The sequence below is a fragment of the Sphaerodactylus townsendi genome, linkage group LG05 (assembly GCF_021028975.2).
Source record: "Sphaerodactylus townsendi isolate TG3544 linkage group LG05, MPM_Stown_v2.3, whole genome shotgun sequence".
NCBI classification, from domain to species: Eukaryota; Metazoa; Chordata; class Lepidosauria; order Squamata; family Sphaerodactylidae; genus Sphaerodactylus; species Sphaerodactylus townsendi.
In genome coordinates this window covers 15,789,236-15,808,246 of record NC_059429.1, presented here as the reverse complement: position 1 = coordinate 15,808,246, position 19,011 = coordinate 15,789,236, and the positions used below count along the sequence as shown (strand labels likewise).

At 48.2% G+C, this 19,011-nt stretch overlaps 1 protein-coding gene across 1 annotated transcript in view; it reads left to right on the top strand.

The window, feature by feature from the left end:
• PTPRS (protein tyrosine phosphatase receptor type S) overlaps positions 1 to 19,011 on the top strand; it is a 362,151-nt gene that overhangs the window by 305,609 nt on the left and 37,531 nt on the right. Inside the window, 2 exon segments of the mRNA XM_048496069.1 lie at positions 5,902 to 5,912; positions 15,564 to 15,665. Coding sequence (XP_048352026.1) covers positions 5,902 to 5,912; positions 15,564 to 15,665 — 113 coding nt within the window.

Here is a 19,011-nt window from a genome sequence, read left to right as displayed (position 1 = left end):
CTTGTGATATCAAAAAGACTGTGATATCTGGAGGCTGGCACAGTTATATCTCTAGAACAGCAGCCTTTCCAGAACCCCCCTGCCAGTATGAAACCCACGGAGTTGTCAGCATGTGACAGGAGGTGACAGCGTAGCCACATGATAAGAAGAGGAGGAATCTTCCTCGCTTTTCTTTGCACTGCTCCTCTTAGTGTGCGTGCTGAAAGACACAGGAGGCATGGGGGCCCTTGCTTCTCTCCACGCGCACATTAGCAAAAGCAACAAGAATGGTCTCTTAGAACACCGTAAACAACTATCGCTTCTTCCAGATAAAGTTATATGATCATAGCCTTCCCATCATCCCCTGCCAGCACCATGCTGGCAGGGGATGATGGGAACTGTAGTCCATAACATCTGGAGGGCTGCGAGTTTGACACCTGTGTCTTAGAAGCAGCCGGTGGGTCTCCGTTACACACCCAGGGTAGCCAGCATTCAGATTGACATTCTATATGTCTCCATCATGTCTTTCTCCTGATATTTACAACTTCTAAGCCGTGAAAAATCTGAGCCTTGAGGAGCAGACTGTGATTCACGGTTTCTTCTGGATCTCCTTTCTCACCTGCCCAGTTCCTGTCCTCTTCCCCGAATGGTGTTTCCAGAACTGCCTAGGGTTTCAGTTTTGCTTCTGATTCTTGGCAGAATTCGGTCCAGAGATTCAGGCAGACTTAAACCGAACCAGCAGCAAGACAGACAGCAAAGCCTCTGAGGTTACTGCAGAAAGAATTATTCCCGTGTAGCCAAGGTGCCAAAAAAATAGCCGGGGTGTGGGGGGAGTGGTTTAAACTGAGGCTGGTCATTTGATAAGCAAAAGCGAAAAACTCGCAGTAACCTTGTGGTTTTCTTCTGCTTCGTCCAAATCAAAATAATTGTTTTTGTACTCTGCATTCTGAAGCAGACCCCAGTTTGAGAAACTCAAAGAAAGAAAAAGCTGACTTTATCCCAGGTGGGTTGGAGGAGAGAACCACTGCTAGAAGACCAGATCCATGAGATCCATTTTTCTTGTTGGTCTATACGCCAAAGGCCTCAAACCCCTTGGCTTCCAAGCAAAAGGGATCATTTTGACCCTTGTCGATCTGCTTGCTGTGGTACATTATGGGCTGTAAAAAAACATAACTACCAAAACTGTTGTCGGAAGCAATTTACTGGATTTTTCCTCCCTAATCTAAGGCCCCTTCCGCACATGCAGAATAATGCATTTTCAAAACACTTTCACAACTGTTTGCAAGTGGGTTTTGCTATTCAAGCCACAGCTTCCAAAGAGCACCGAAAGCAGCTCTGAAAGTGCATTTTCATTCTGCATGTGGGGGGAATGAGCCCTCTCATGTTATCTGGCTACTGGACTTGGTTTGCTTGAGGTTTGCTATGCTTCCCACCCCTCTCAAACGCACAGACCTGCCATTCATGGGGCCAAGCAAGATGTGCCTTGGAAAAGTACCCTTTTCTCCGCCAGTGGGGAGAGAAGAAGGATCAGGTGGATGGTGTTGGCAGAAAGCAGGTTAACCCTTCACTCTTTGCTGCTTTCCCTACTTAAGTCACACATACACACACACAGCAACCAAAGCTGCCCTGCAAGCTTTGAAGCAAATGGCAACTTGAAGCAAATGGCAACTTGAGGAAGGAGGTGGGATATGTCTTAGGAAAAAAAGCAGATGGGGGAGTACTTTACCAGTGATGTAAACCACCACAGTTGCTTTTAAGGAACAGTGGAATTTCCTATTCAGAAATCTCTCAGGTCCTATCTATAGTGACAGGTCGATTGGAATCCAGCGGCCAACAAGATTTTGGGGCATAAGCTTTTGAGATTTAAAGTTCCCTTTCTCAGATACCTGCTTTTACTCACAAAACTTTGACCCCCCCCCCCAATCTTGGTGCTGCTGGATTCAAATCTAACCGCTCTATTGCAGACTAATATGGCATGCCTCTCTCATTCATGGGTGTAACGGGCAACGAAAGTGTGGTGGGAGCTATGCCAGTGCTGCAGTGGCATCACCATCAATGGGGACATAGGATAACCCATGTAAACTCCATGTTTGCAGGCGATGCCATTTTGGCGTATTGAAGCATGTAATGCCAGGACGGTCCTCCCAGGGTCCCCCCACACCTGGCCTGTCCATAGCATGCTGCAGCAACCCCACCTCGGCACCTGTGAGTGGTTCCCCCCCTGGGTGCTGGGCACCTCTTGCCGGGTTGGGATTGATTGTTGCAAGTCAGGCTCCTACCACCCTCCCTGAGAGGGCAGTGGAGCCACCCCCGCCTCCAAGCCACCTGGCCCTAGCCTTCCTCTGCCCAGCTGCCCCCCCCCCCCCCCCCCCCACCTCTTTGCAAGCTGGTTTCTGGCCTCCTGAGAGAACAGGGAGCCGGCTCCTGCAGGGAGGCCAATGGGTGAGGCTCCTCTGCAGTTCTGGTAAGTGGGGTGCAGGGGGTGGGGGCCCCCTGGAACAGGTGCTGCCCTGGACGCCACACACCCCCCCCGGATGCCTGTGGTTGGTGCCCTCAAAGAGTCTTTGTGCCATCTTGCCTCTTGGGCTGAAATAGTTGCTTCAAGTTCTTTTTTTGCCTTTTTAAAGGTAGCTTCCCCCCCCCCTTTCTCTTTCTTTCTTTCTCTCTAGTTTCCCTGGGTACAAAGGAGAAAGGTCTACTACCTGCAGTAGAGAGATGGAAAGCTAGGCCCACCCAGTATCCCAGCTGTTAAATTAAAAGCACCACAGGGAGAGCAAGAAAAACTTCTCTGCCCCCACCCCACACCAATGACCTTTATGAAAGGCAGTGGTTTCATTTGGGGAGGGGGGATGTCGAGATATGTGCCTCCGTTCCAGCTCTGATTTCAAAATGAGAACAAATAGAGGAAATAGATTCTGTTTATCAAGAATTGATATATTCTGTTCTGCTGTGGAATTCGGGAAAGGGAGGGGGGCAAATGACTAAAGCTATTCATGACCTGTACGTTGTAGCCCTAACCCTTCCTCTCCCACATACATTAAAAAGGTAGCACAAAAAGACACACCCACCTCCCTCCCCAAAAAGCCACACTATTATTATTTATGTTGCTTTCATTTTTGTTGAGTTTGTTTTTTCTTGGTTGAGTAGCCTTTTTTTAAATAAAAGTGTATTTTTGTGTTTAGAGATATATATTTTTTGGTTCATTTTTATTTTTTTGTTTATTGTTTTCTGCAGATTCTGGTCTGAGCAGCCCTCTCAGTGACCCTGAGTTTGACTTTGAAAGTTAGTTCCTGTGTGTTTTGTTCCTGTCGGTTTCATCGGTTGTGATTCTTCCCTCTTTCCTCCCCGAATTTTCGGTTTCCCCAGTCACGCTCTCCTCCTGTGTGTTCCCTTTCTTTCTCTCTCTTTCTCTTCTGTCCATCTGCAATCTTTGCGGCTTTCGCCATCTCGCTCCATGCCATTTGTTTTGTCTGCTGGCGCTTCCAGTTTTACAGTCCTTGAACTAAAAAGGCCTTTTGCAAAGTACTCGAAATTTCAGTCGAACAATGTATGTATCTCTGTATGTGTCCATATTCTTGTGTATATCTATTAGTATAATTTTAAAAGATAACATTCAAAGAATTGGAAAGGGGACTGAGGATTAGAAAGGGACCTAAATGTCATCTCATCCAGATTTCTACTCAGTGTAGGGCAGGGGTGTCCAACTCTGGCGCCCCAGATGTTCATGGACTATGATTCCCATATGGCCATGTTGCCAGGGACTGATGGGAATCGTAGTCCATGAACATCTGGGGCGCCAGTTGGACACCCCTGATGTAGGGGATCCAAAGTTTGAGTATTCCACCAAGAGATGACTTTCCCAGTCTCTTAGTTTGAAGTTGTTTCCAGTGAGATTCCCCCCCCTGTCGTACCACTCAGGAGGGTTTTGCATAACGCTCAGCTGAATCTCTCTTTCTGTTCCTTGAGCCTGCTCAATAGTAGTTCTTGCCTCAGGGCCTGCTCAGGGCTCAGGCCTCCAGATGTTAGCTTCAGTGACTATAATTATCAGCCCCCCACAGCAGTGGGGCCAATTGGCCATGCTGGCAGGGGCTGATGGGAATTGTAGTTCATGAACATCTGGAGAGCCGCAGGTTGCAGACCCCTGAACAAGTCTCTTCCCTCTGGCAGCATTGGAACAGCATGGTTGCATCTCCCCCTTCTGTAGGCTAAACATCCCTCTGTGTTTCTCTGCTGAACTTGTTTTCCAGACTCCTGTCGCACAGCACGGTGCACGTTATTTGTAATGTTTGGATCCAAACTCAGTTGGCAGGTTCCACTGATTTCTGCTTCCTGCTGCAGGCTGCTCTGTTGTCATGGAGTGGGAGGGTGAGAAGTTCCATTCTGCCGCTGGAAAATGTAATCTGGATCCAAGTCTCCTCTTAGCTTCATTTTGCCCTTCTGTTTCTGATTCTTGCACTCAAGTTATACATTGCTTTATAGCAAGACTGGCCTGATTTGAATGAGGCCTTCCTATCTGCCTAGTTCACTTTTGTATCCAGCTTTTTTTTTTCCAGATGAACTCAGGGTGGCATTTGTGGTTTCTAGTCCATGTTCTCACAGTAACCATCTGTGGTTAGGGAAGCTGTGACGGCCCCTCCCTCCACCAAGAGTGGGTGGGCCACAACCAGGCCCCCTATCTCCCCAACACCCTAGGGTGGGTGGGCCTTGACTAGATGATGGACTTCCTCCTCCTCCTTCCCAGGGTGTGTGAGCCATAACCAGATGCTGGGCTTTCTACCTCCCCATCGCCCTAGGGTGGGTAGACCATGACCAGATGACAGCCCCCCCCTCTTCCTCCCTCCTCCTCCCTGGGTGGGTGGGCCACAACAGGATGACGGACTCTCTCCTCCTCCTTCCCAGGGTGGGTGGGCCATAACCAGATGAAGGTTTGCCCAAACCTTCATGGCAAAATGGGGATTTATGCCTGGGTCTTGCAGATCCCAGTCCAAATCTGACTACATCCGCCTTCCAGTTTTTGCATGTATTCTTTCTTTGACACATTACACTGTAGGTTTACTCTCACTGGCCTGGATTTGGGCAGTAGCTTATAACTGTGCACTCTCATTTAAAACGAAATTTGGGTGCCCAGAAAACAAAACTGAAGAGGAAATCAAAGTTAGAATCCTGATATATTAGGGGTTTTTAATTTTTTACTTTATTTTTAATAAGCAGTCTGCCATGCGAGTCCGAGACACTGTTAGGCTGAAGTAGTTCTGTCAAATACATGCTGGAACCCTCTCAGTCAGACTAGTTCGTGCTGAGTTCTCAGACAAAGAGATCTGCAAAGAATGGAAGGAGATGAGTACTTTGGATCTCTTCATCATTTGCAATCGTAAAAAAAATTCTGGTTTCAAGAGCCATCACCCCGGCATTAATTGTAAATCTGCTTTCCAGGTTTTCTTCACACTCAAATGCACGCACGCACACACACGCACACCCTCAACAATCCTGAAGACCTCACTGTTTCTAACCATGCACAGAATTACTTTATCTTGGAGGGGAAAATTTTTTTAAATTAACACCACCCAAAAGCAAAAGTGATCTTGAGTGTGTAGAAAATGGCATTCTCTTTCAAAGAAGAGCAATGTTGGGTTTGTTTCTAAGTTCTATAGCAGCAGAGTGTCTTAAAGCACGCGCAGCCCGTTCCCCATCCTGGAGAAGATAATGTTTCATTTGTCTTCCCCTACCCCCCGCCCCCACCAAAAAAACCTTCTAGATATAGTGAAAATGATAAACTACATGATTGTTGTTGTGGGTTTTTTGGCTTTATATTTCCTGTCCTGGCCACTAGACTGGAAAATAGCATTCAGGCCAGACGTTTAACGACCTAGCCGGCTGTTGGCCTCATTTGAGTGATTATTCGTATGATCAGTTGCGAATGTGATTTCCAGAAGGCTATATAAATCAAGTAGAGTAAAAGGCACGGGCTTTGCCTCAAGTCTGCAAAATAAGAGCGGCGTGGTCACTTTTTGGAGGGAGGGATCTCAAGTCACATCTGACTTATGGGGTTTTCAAGGCAAGAGACGTTCAGAGGTGGTTTGCCATTAGCTGCCTCCCCTGTCGTTCCTCGGAGGTTCCTCGTCCAAATACTTGCCGGGGTCAAGGCTGAGAGAGTGTGATCTGGCCCAACGTCACTCAGCAAGTTCACAGTGGCAAAGTGGGGATTTGAATTTGGGTTTCCCAAGTCCTAGTCTGACACCTTAACCACTACACCACGCTGATCACTGAGAACAGTACTTCATCATCGTGGGCCGTCCCACATTTAAACTGTGCATGTGCAGGCCAACCATGGACAGATCAGAAAGCTTCTTTCTCTTCTGTTGCTGCTGCTATGCAGAGCACTTACTCCTCTTCTCCATGTAAACCATCACATGGGAGGAGGAGGAGGAGGAGTGCCATTCCCTCTGTTCTCCTTTCATCGTCTTGGCAGAAAGACATGCTTCACTGTTGCTGTGTGCGTTCGAATAGTTTTTTCTCTCGTTTTCATCAATACGGAGTCTAAAAACTCGGCCTCCTTCAAGAAGTGTACGTCACGTTCGGGCCTACTGCCTCAAGGGGGTCCTTTACGAACATTCCCTCGCCCTCACGGAATTTCCCTGCTCAGGAAGCAAGAGAATTTGGTCCCCCTCTATGGAACCCATACCGGCAGGTTCCCACACCTTACCTTCTGAGGTCCTCTCAGCCTGGTGAAGAAATCCAAGAAAAAGAGACATGAGGAGCCATGGGAACCACACAAATGCTCTTCCCAGCCAAGACACTCTACTTTGGGGTCAGAGCCCAAGTACTGTGGATCACCCTCCAGGTCACCTGTTCCCTCTTCTCACTCACAGTACTAACCACTCGAAATACTAATGGGCAAGCGCTTCTCTGAAGATGAGGATGTGGAGGCCCAGCTGCCTCAGAAACTCCCTGGAGGGTCAGTTGTACCTCCTCGTCATCTTGCAGTTTGAGATGTCAAGGACCATTGGACCTTGGACCATTGGACCATGGACCTTGAGATGTCAAGGACCATGGGCTGGGTATCTACTGTATGGGTTTTACCCACCTGACCCCCACCCCCACCCCCACCATGTTTGGGATCAATGGTGATGGGGCTATGACTGAAGATCCTCCTGTTTTCTGACTTCGAGCTTGAGTCCACGACATTTGTGAGACTTTGGAGGAACATTCACCTAGGTGTAGGTTGCATTCCTGTCACCAGGACAATAGGTCAACATTTTAGAGGCATCAGTGTTCCCCACGGTCTCCACACTCGAGCCTTCAGAGTCACCAAGACGCCAGATCATCGTTGTCAGGCTGTTGGCGCTCCCTGGCTTCTTCTCGGCCACCAGTCATGCAGTTGGCAGCGTTCTTCTCCATTCCACTTGCGGAAAGATGAGACTAGTAGCCGTCAAGAATCGGACCTGGCAAAATCTATGTCAGAGCGCTCTTCAGAACCAGAGTCTTGCCGTTGTCGAGGCAACCCAGGGCCCCCTGTGGGTCTAATCAATCAAGAAGGTCAATCTCTGAGGATTATTTTGCCTTGAGCGATCTGTCAGGACATTTGAACTCCGACGCACAGTCAGTCTCATCAAACCCTCCTCCCGGTGATGCCATTGGGGAATCCTCTGCAGTGTCCCCCTGGACGATTTACATCTCTTTTCAGAGCAGTTAATTAGGATGGCCAAAGCCCTGGACCTTTCCTTTCAGGCTGCCCCTCAGGAGGCAGTTGACCTGGTTATGGATGTCATGGTGTCCCCAATGACACACCTATAACCCTGCCTTGGACTAAAAGCCTGCTAGATACACGTAAAGCTAATTGGAGCAATCTGACTACGACTTAGGCATCTAATAGAAATATGGAGAATGTATAGAATCCAGAAGGAAGGTTGCAAATTTTTCTTTAAACATTTGATTTTTTAAAATTTGATTTGATATTTAATTTATATACCGCCCTCCCCCGAAGGGCTCAGGGAGGTGCACATCATAATACATCAACAATACATGATAATACAACAAAGTAAACAGTAATAATATCAATTACACAAGCCCCACATGAGACAACAGTTCATTAAAGGCTTAATCATTATACATCATTGTTAACAAATCAATAACAGTTAGTAATTAATAACAAACATCAACATACTATTTCATACAACAGGAGCATAATAATAACATCCACAACCCAACTCAGCTGGGTCCACTAGGAGCAAAGGGGCAACACGCCCTTGCCGTTAAAACAAGGAGGGCAGAAAATTGGACCTGGTCAGCAGAAAGGTCTATTTTATGAGAGCACTGAAGTCCCTCGTGGCTAACTTTCCAGCTGCTATGTCTCTCTACCGGATTTACCTTTGGGAAAGGATGGGCGCTACCCTGAATGACCTACCAAAGGAGTCGAGGGTAATGGCAAAAGCAACCCAGTTAGAGGGGATCAGTTTAGGAAAGCAACAGACTAACGGTGCCCGCCATGTAATAGATGCAGCCTCTTAGTCTGTCTCTGCTTCTGTAGCCCTGGAACGCCATTCTCGGCTTCAAGTGTCTTATCTCCCAAATGACACAAAATCAGGATTGAGGTTCTCCCATTTGATGGGCTCAGAGGCGTATCGGGGGGAAATGGCACCTGGGGCAACATCTGCTCGGGCGCTGCACCGTTCCCCACTCAGCTGGTGGCAGTCCCAGGCAGTCTGGCAGTACCAGGCTGAGGGGCACCCAGTAGGCCAGAGCGGCCGGGCCGGGAGCCTGCCGCCGGGCAGCCCTCATGTGACCCACTGGGGGTGCCCGGGCTCAATTGATCCCCCATGTCCCTCTGTCAGATACGCCACTGGATGGGCTAAACCATTTTAGTGAGCAGACGACATCCTACATAAGGTTAAAAAAAGAGGTGTCCACTTCTACATATGTGGGTATTACCCCCTCATTCTTATAGGCATTTCCTTTACAATAGCCAATACAGGCCCAGCTTGTTTTCTGGTTCTAACCAAACTCAGGTCCATTGTGGGTTTATCCCACATGATCAACCGAAACGTTTCCACCCTCCCCAAAGGGGGAAAAAAACTGCTCGTTCTCCCTCCAGGGGACAACACAAGATTAAGCCCTATAATGCCTGACTATTTGGTGGCATTTTCTTAGACAGACTTTTCTGCTTTGTTGCAGGTTGGGAATCCATCACCTCAGATAACTGGGTGTTTTCTTCTCAGTTTTCTTCGCTTAGCCTACCTCCATTCTTTTAAGACAAGGTTCAGTCCCTGGGCCCTTGCAGAAGTAGCCCAGTCAGAGTCAAACCAGGGGCTGTTCTGGAGGTGGTTCTTTGCTCCAACCTTGAACATTTTGGGGTAGGGCGGTCTGGGGGTAGGGCAGTTTACCAAATCGGGATCAACGCTCGCTCGCTCGCTCTGCTCGCTCTGCTCGCTCTGTCACTGCTCTGCCTCGTTGACCTAGGGTGGTTTCTAGGTTTCTTTTGGGTCAGGACATAGTTTTTCCTGTGTTTTTTTCCCAACCCTTCCTTTCTGGCTAAGGAAATGTTACACGCTTTTGATGTTTGTAGAGCTTTATGATATTTAGTACACAGGTCTTCTCAACTCTGCAAGGCTGATCATCTGATTTTGTGTTTTTGAGGTCTGCATATGGGATGTACACTTTCCGCGCAGACTCTGTCGTCATGGATCTGCAAAGAAATCCACGTAGTTTACCAGTCTAGTGACATGACCTGCCCTCTGGAGAGTCATGCTCACTCAACCAGAGCGCAACATGTTTGGACAGCCGCATGGTCTTCCCAGACCACCTTCATGAGACACTATGCTGTTGATGTGGACTCTCACAGGGAGGATGCTATGGGAAATGCTGTATCACGTGCCTTGTTCAAATAACACTCACACCCAGCTGCCAAAGTAGTCTAGCTTGCTAATCTCCCAATGTGAGACTGCACAGAGGGACCACAATGATGAAATACAGGGTTGCCTTTAGCTGTAACTGTAGTTCATTGAGTGGGCTTCTGTGCTAGCACACATTTGCCCCCAACAAATGCAATGGGCTCTCTGGGTCAAGATGTATTGTCTGCTCCCTGGGTCAAGATGTGTTGTCTTGGTGGTGGTTGGAGAACTGAAGGTGCTCCTCCCCCTTGTTGAGGCAACCCAGGGCGTCCTGTGGCTCCTGGCGCTCCTCCCCCTTCTGTCATGTGACCGTACAGGCGGGAATCTGACATAGGGCACGGGGAGTGAGTGCTTGGCATAGCAACAGCAACAGAGGAGAAAGAATCTTTCTAATCTGTGGTTGGCCTGCGCATGTGCAGTCCTAACGTGGGAGTGCACAGAAGGACACTCTATGAACTACAGTTGTAAGTAAGCGTCACCTAGCATTTTTCAGCCTTTCAAGACTCAGGACCACCTTGAATGTCCGTGCCCAACAAGTTGCAAGCAGAAAGCGATGCGAGTCGCACAACACGAAGAGGAGAAGGTCTGCCTTTGCTGGGGGGAAAACCCCTCTTCACAAAGGGACGTTGTCCCTTTGCTATCCTGCTGCTCCTCGGTAGTGCCTGCAGAAGAGATAGGAGATTTGGCCCCCTTGTTTCCCACACAGGTGCGCTAGCCAGAAGTCCTTCTGATAATCAGTTTTTTTATATGGTAGCTATCCCAAAGGTGTGCAACCCACCTAAGAGTCCCAACCCACGGGCGGAAGACTGGAAACGGGGTTAATCCAATCCATTCCCAGTGGAATCGATGTACTGAGTGCCAATTCACTCTTTATAAGATAGCTCTGTTAATCTTGTGGCTAAATAAACCAGTTATAACCAGGTGGCAGCACTTAAACCACAGGGGTCAAACTTGTGGCCCTCCAGATGCTATGGACCACAGTTCCCATCATCCCCTGCCAGCATGATGTGACTTAAACTGTAGCTAGGTCCCCTCCATAATCTTTATTTGTAATGCATTCTGGGGACAGAGAGTGGAGCGCCACATTTTGACAATCAAGGAAGAGCCAAGAGGCTAATCTACCTTGTTGGTTGCATGGAGGTAGGGGAACCGTCAGCTCCCCAGTGGATAAAAAATGGGGCCATTAGAACTGAAAACCAGAGTCAAGAGGGCCAGACGAGACTGAAAACTGTCATGTTCGGAAGACATCTGCATCTGAAATGGATTCTGCCACCCATTTGGACCTCACGAAACCGGCCGGCTCCGTTTAGGCTGGACAGTCTAAGCTAGACAGTCTAAGCTGTTGCGAACCAGCGCTTTAGCCCAGCAGCAGAGCTACCGAGCAACGCAGTCGCCTTCCAGATTGCTTTTCAGATATATATATATTTAAAGAAGCTCCCGACAAATTGCATAGTTCCAGCCCGCTCAACAGATGTTTGGGTGATTTTGTCAGCAGAACGATCCAGCCCAGGGGGGTGGGGGGGTGGGGAGGTGCGGAGAGGGAGGAAGCTGGAGTTCTTTGCAATAACAAGATTAAGGAGATTTCAGGGGATTTGAAACGCTAGATGAAAACTGTCTCTCTTAAGATCTCTTATGTTTCAAAGCCAGAAAATGTGGCCGTGCTTGGCAACTGCGTTTGGCAGGAAAGCTGCTTTAATTTCGGGGGGGGGGGGGGGTGAAAAGGGACAAACCAGCCCCTGCCTTCCCCACCCCCCAGCATAGGCCAGAATGTTTTATTTCCATAATACACATGTTAAAAAAATGCCTTTGTTATCCATGCTCAAAGGGCTCCATCCTTGTCCAATTTGTGCATGGCCTTGGAATGACGTGAAACCAGAACGTAACTCAGGCAGAGATGTGATAGCACACCCACTCGGAGAGAGGGCGATTGTGCTGCCATTCTGCCTCGGAAGAATGGAATGGTTGAGAGAATGAGTGAAAGCAGGCAAGGCTAGTGCAGTGAGTCATGCAGGAAAGCAACAGACAGCCTCGTCCGCAGCCCCTGCCTGCGGAGAAGACTCTCTGCTGCTTCTCTGTACGACTTACCGCACCTGCTTTATGCTCATAGAATGTCAGTTTTGTGGCTGGGGGATGGCTCGTTTAGATGTGCCCGAAACAGAACAGTTTTGAGCATTTATTTTGTGTGTTTTATTTTTTGCACACAGTTTAGACTAGGAGCGGGCCAGCCTACGGTGTTTCAGATGTTCACGGACTACAATTCCCACCAGCCCCTGCCAGTTGGCCATACCAGCGGGGACTGATGGGAATTGTAGTCCACAAAGCACCAGAGTTGGACACCCCTGGTTTTAGACACTCGATCTCGTTAGACGTTTCTGTTAAATTATTCTTTGCTTTGTTTCCGTTGTGTGAAGGGCAAAGGGAAGAGGGGCATCTGGGCTGGGCCACCCTTTTTTGGAGTATGTTCCAGGTCTAGATCCGTTCACGTGCCCCTTGTTAGCCTCCGCCCGGGTCTTCAGAATGCCAGCTGGCCATGTGAAAAACCTTGCAACCAGCAGCAAACATGCCCACGCGACAACAGCTTTGCTTTCTCTAGCGCCCACCGGTAGCCTACTCTGGCTTCCGCCTGCCATCTTCCTGTACGCTCCGTGGCCTCCACCCGGCCGGGTTGTTTCCCAAGGCCCAGTGGGGGATAAGCCCCTTCTTTTTCAGCCGCTGGCGAGGTACCGTTTTCTTGTTGATTTCTGAGACGGGAGGGAGGGGGAAATAATCACTCTTTGCAAAAACACACTGTAAAACTGGCGGGCGCTGCGCTAAGCTTTCGCCATCTCTTGTGCCGAGATCGCAGGTTTATTTTCTTACCAGGCCGCCACTGCTTGCTGCTGCTTCTTAATCACATAATACCCAATGGGGCTCGAAATTCTCCATGGCTCCCCAACTCTCTTTCCCTCATTCCCAGGGCACTGTGGTGGTTTCTCAAAAGATTACTGAGGGGGGTGGGAAAGGGGAGAAGTGATCGGTGACAGTCACAGCTCTTGCAAAGTCAGAGCTGACAGAGTGCAGTATTTTAAGGACACAGACACCCAGAAATATTTTTTCCATCCGTCGATGCCCAGGCGATCGAGTAAGATGGATCCAAAGGCTCTTTCGGGGACATCTGTTTTCAAAGCAGTTTCAGCTGTCCGTGGCTTCCCTCCAAAGAGCCACAAGAAGTGGCAAAGGTGGTCGAAATTTGCTGATGGCAATCCCCAATTCTTTTGCCGAACCTCAGCTCCTGGGGTTTAGTGGGGAAGAAACCGAGAAATCATAGGAAAATGTTAGCACAGCTCTCTTCCTGATGTGCTACTTTACTACACGGAATAGCTTTTTACGCGGGTAGAGCACTGACAGATACGTGGCCTCTACATTCATCCCGACAGGTCCCAAACTCCTGCCACTTCATTCTACTTAATATAAAGGTAGAATGGTTCTGTACCAGCAACCTAACAGTTCTTATTTGGGGGCAAGTCCCAGTGTTAACAGCAGAATGGCATGCAGAGGACCGAGCCGCAGCTGATTTATTGCATCGTTCTGCTCAATTCCTTCAGAAAAGTAAGATTGGGCCACAATAAGTCAGCTCAAGTGGTTGTGCAGACATTTCCCCAGTGACGCCGATTCCCTGCCTGCCTGTTCCAGTGGTTGTTTGTTCTACAAATCTAAGTGTGGTGTGGAAACTATTTTATTTTTTAACGCTGTTTCATTCCGTTTTGCAATTTCGGTTCCCCACCTCCAGCCTGACCTTGCACCTCCAGACGTCAGCCATTATAACGAAGGCCCCCCGTAATAACGCTAAAATGCCACTCACTAAGGCGGACGCTGTGTGCCCTCACCACACGCACACAGAGCAAATGTGATTGGGAGGGGGAGAAAAGATATAAAGAGCTATACAGAAGTTGTAGTACCCCAGGCAAGCCAATTTTAGCTGTCAGACCTGATAAGAACAGGAGCAGTGGTTAATACCGAAAGAAAGGGGCTTACTCCGTTTGGTAGCCGTGCCTTCTGGCTGCACGGCCCTGCTCAGAAATCTAAAATGTGGGAAGATAGACTGTGATTACTCAGGTGGAGGGAAAGGCACTCTGTTTCAGGCCCGAGTCCTGGCATTCAAAACCAATTAACTTGTCCCTTGAAATCATAAAGGTTGCACAGCCCAACGTAAAGGAGAGAAATCCTGTGCAGGGATCAGGACAGCTGATATGAGTTCCAAACAGTATTGAAAGGACCCAGACATGGCGCTCACTTCCTTTGGTAGATCCATCTTTTCTTTTCCTCTGCCACGTCAGCTCCAAAGGTGAAGAAGCAGCCAACCGTGAGAGCCTTTTAATCCACAGAACGTACACGACGAAATGCTTCCAGTTCTAAAATCGCCTCCAGAAAAGGGTCTCAGAAATCTAGGGAGGAAGAGAGGCATTTTCAGAACACTTATTGCTTTCTTCCTTGAGAGCTGAACTCATACAATTTGTTTATGCCGAACAAAAGCCCGTTCCCTTTCACCCCAAATGCTCACATCCTAGGGCAGTGGTGGCGAACCTTTGGCACTCCAGATGTCATGGACTACAATTCCCATCAGGCCTTGACAGCACGGCCAATTGGCCATGCTGGCAGGGGCTGATGGGAATTGTAGTCCATAACATCTGGAATGCCAAAGGTTCGCCACCACTGTACCTAGGGAGAAGGATATTTGACTGTTCTCAGGTGGATGGGAATTTTTTGAGTTTAGGGAACTTCAGTCCTTTCACAAGATCAATCTGTGAGTTTTGAAAGGGAGGGGTGGGAATCCAGATACTTTTGAAACTCATAAGAGGAGATTAGTCCAAAAGGCAGATGAGTTTCGCAGGAGAGATCAAATCACAATGGAAAATCAAATTCACCAAATTATCATTGGGTGAGGAATTCTCCTTCGTGTTCCCTAGTAATATGACCCACTGTCCCATAGTTTGTGTGTCACAAATAAGATCTTAACATTTTCCCATCAGTGGAGGCTAAAATCGGCCACATGAGACGGCCACTTCATTTTGCCCCGTCTAAGGTCAAGCGAACTTTGTGGAAACTTTTGAAAAACCTCCACAGCCCTCCTGCGTATTTTACCTCACGCGCATACATCAAACTCTCCGTGTTCCATGGGTCAGCTCAGTTCCTTCCCCTCCTTCTTTTTTTACATATGTGCCTTTGTGGGGTGGTTATTTTTTTTCCCCATTTTTGGACGTCTTTGTTACCATTTTCCCCACTGACCAATTTTGTTCACTCTCTGCAGTGTAACGTTCTGTTCCTTTTGTCATTTGCTTGTTTTGCTACCATCCCCCCCCCCTCCTCACTCCCTTAACTTCACTGTTGGAACTGCTAGCAAGTGTCTGCTGTCAGAATCTCTCTCTTTTTTTTTAATTTTCCCTTTTTTCCCCAGATAAAATGCATATTTTCGATAAATGTTGAGATTGGGGCCATCAGGGGGGAACTCTTCATTTTCCTTTGAGTTCCAAGGACACAATTTCGAGCCCTCGGTCTCTCCCCCCACCACCTCCCGCCCTTTCTGACCGTCCTTCCATTGCAGTCGTTCTCTTATTTATATTGCAAAACTTGTTTTGTTGTTTATCACAGTCTGATGGATTTAATTGAAGGAGATCTTTCGCTCCGTCCCCTCTCCCCCCGCCTTTCCCTTTTCCACTTCTAGGTATGCTCAACCACCCACCAATCCCAATTTCAGAATTGGCAGACCATACCGAGCATCTCAAAGCCAATGACAACCTGAAGCTCTCTCAGGAGTATGAGGTATGGGAATACAAATGTAAGGTTCCTTGGGGGATGCCAGGGGAAATGATGGAGAACTCACTGAGGGTGGATCAGTGTGTTACAAAGCATGTTCTGGGTGGGCAGTCATGTTCTCCCCCCTCTGCAACGTCTGCTACAACCTACCTTGGCACGTGAGAGAAAGCAGGCAGCATAATGACGTCCAAAGAGGAGCGACCCTTTCATGGAACTTTGCAAATGGGCTGGAAAATGCTCAAGTTCTTAGCGATCCCTGATTGGCCAAGGATTGACCCATACATGTATTACGGGTATGTCCGATTATCATCCCATTTTGGTTGGAAATTGCATTGGTTTCACCGATTCAGACCGGGAAGGTTAGAAATTTCAGACGGAGTCAATTAAGGGGGAAGAAGGGTATACTCTAGAAAAATCAATAAATAATACTTAAAAAGAGACTTAAATTAGTCTCCTGGAAAGGAAACAGTGAAATGGAGTAGTTGACGGTTGTTTTGTTCTTTTTACATAGGTCACTATTTGACCAATATAGATTGGTGAATGTTATGTTATGCAGACAAAACCTGAATGTGTTGGATATACAAATGTTTATTTCTTATTTATTTATTTATTCAATTTATATACCGCCCGATCCCTGAAGGGTAACGAGTTATTGTTACATGTAAAATGTTTTAAAATTTAGTAAAAATTTTCTACATTAAAAAAAGGCAGATTGTTGGCACAGCCTTTAGCAGAAGATCCTGTAAAAAAAAAAGAAATTGCATTGGTTTTATACTGGAATGCTCATGTTTATACTTTTTTATGCATTAGAGTTTTTTATGCATTAGTTTAATACTAGAATGCTCAATACATGTACCTCAATAATTAGGGTACATTCATTTTTTTTTCCAGGAACCTTTGAAAAGGAGAAATGCTGTGGATCTTATGAGCCTTGACAGTAGATAAATGAATAAATCTTTTTTAAAAAGGAAAGCAACAGTTAGGTCACACTGAAATGCGGAGTGAAACCATATTAGAACCTTGTATCTAAAGGGGAAAAAATTACTGTCAGTAGACAAGAGAGAAATGTGAAATATCATGACATTTGGTCTGAATTAAAAAAAAAAGTATTACATCATTCTAAGTGGAGAGGTGAGACTGATCACATGGAATGTCAGTAATTGCGGAAGCTTCTTAGTTTAGGTGGGAGAAGAATTTGCATAAGGGGAGGTTTGGGGGGTGGGTTGGACATCCATAGTACTGGGGGAAATTCTGGTGGGCAGGTGCCTTGGACCCAGCTGCCACTATGCAGCTGATGTGAAGGAGTCCCAAAGTTTTGCTGACCCGGGCGCTGTTCAACTTGTGAGTGGCACAGGAACCCACCTTTACTCTGTGGCCTCCTGGGCAGTGGCGTATCACTAAAGGGAACATGGGGTATCCCATCTCCCCGGGTGCACGCCGCCAAGCCCCGCCCCCCGGCCTCCTTGCAGGGGATGGCAGGAGCCAGCCTGCAGTGGGGGCGGGGCTCGGCAGCTGGCAACCCAGGACCTGGCCTGCCGCCACAGCGCCAGTCTGAGCCCCCCCCCCTTCTTCTGAGCCCCGGCCTCCCTGCTGACTCCCATAAGTGGAGTGGGATGAGGCAGGGTGAGAGACGGTCATGCCTCTGGGCGCAGTTTAGCCCCAGTGCGGCACTGATCCCAGGCATGATGCACCCAGTGAGGAGGAGCATAGTGTCACCTCTTTTCTCTTCAGTTGACTCTTTAGCTGCTTGTCTGTGAGGGGACATGGAGGTGTAAGGGGGCTTGTCCTTCTGCCAGGGCCATTTTTTTGCCACCCAGATCACCCCTGGGAAGCTGGAAACCAGAGGACTAATTGTGTAGGTTGAAAGAACAGGACAGCGGTGAGGTGAACGTCATGCGGCACCTAAGGGCAGATCGGCTGCAAAAGAGAGGGAAAAACAGGTTTTCTAGGCCTTCCAAATTGCGTGTCTCCGGTGGAGTGAAGTGCAGGTGGCTGGATTGCAACCCCTCCGTTCAAAAATAACCACCCGAGTCTCTCTCTTTCTGGCAGGCAGCTTTGGCTGTATGAATTGCTAATCACTGGCAAGATGATGGGAAGAGATTCTCAGCTCCGTAGGGATCTTTATAACCAATATCAGCATTTGGGCACGGCAGGCAGGCAAATGAAATGCACGCCCTCTGCCTCCCCCCCCCTCCCCTCCCCTTTCCCGGTGGCTAATCTGCATAATGTAATATCTGAAAGTGCTTTTGGCCAAGTTCCAGGGGCAGCCGCCTCCAGCGCTGCAGATCTGGAGTTTAAAACAAACGCCCTTAATGAATAGAACGAAGTGCAAAAGATGAGAGATGGACGGGGACCGAGCGCTTTGTGACAGTTATAAATACCCATTGCTCGGGAAGGGGCCGTGCCTCAAGGGTGCGAGAATCTGGCCAGAGGGGACCATCACCCATTTTGCCTCCCAGCTTGGCCATACTGCTTATTAGATGCCTGCCTGGTGGAGATTCCTTTAAGAATAGTATCAAAGAGAATAGCAGAGAGGGATTTTTGCTCTTGGCATGCAGGGACGGCGTGGTGGGGCAACTCTGCCCCCCTTCGGAGCAGCAGTGGTGTAGTGGTTGAGAGCAGGTGCGCTCTAATCTGGAGAACCAGGTTTGATTCCCTGCTCTGCCACTTGAGCTGTAGAGGCTTATCTGGGAAACTAGATTAGCCTGTGAACTCCGAAACACGCCAGCTGGGTGACCTGGAGCTAGTCACAGCTTTTTGGTACTCTTTCAGCCCCACCCACCTCACAGGGTGTTTGTTGGGGGGGGGGGGGAGAAGGGAAAGGAGATTGTCAGCCCCTTTGAGTCTCCTTGCAGGAGAGGAAAGGGGGGGTATAAATCCAAACTCTTCTTCTTCTTCTCTACTTCATTGGTTGTAGGAACAAAACACAGGGCTGAGACAAGAGTTGGATCCCACACATCAGGAAAGCCGCATGTATACTTTAGAGTAAAAAGGTGGCTGTGCCATAGGCAAGGGAATGATCAGGCCCTGTGTCTCTCTGGTTCAAGTCTGATATTTCTACATATTGATCCCCGTCCAGGTGACGACATTCAAATAGGACCCCTAAAGAGAGACCCTTCCATTCAGAAGCCCATAAAATCTCGCAGGACATTCATTTATTTATTGCGCTTCTATGGCACTCATGGGGGGGGGGGGGGGGGACACTGCCAAATGGTGCCGACCGTCCTTCCCTTCCCTACACCTCATCAGTGAAGACCGCAACAAGGATGAGGCAGGGTTTATGTCAGCTGTGGCACACAGACACCGTGCCACATTGAGCGTTTCTGCTTACGTTTTAATGCACAGTTGCCAA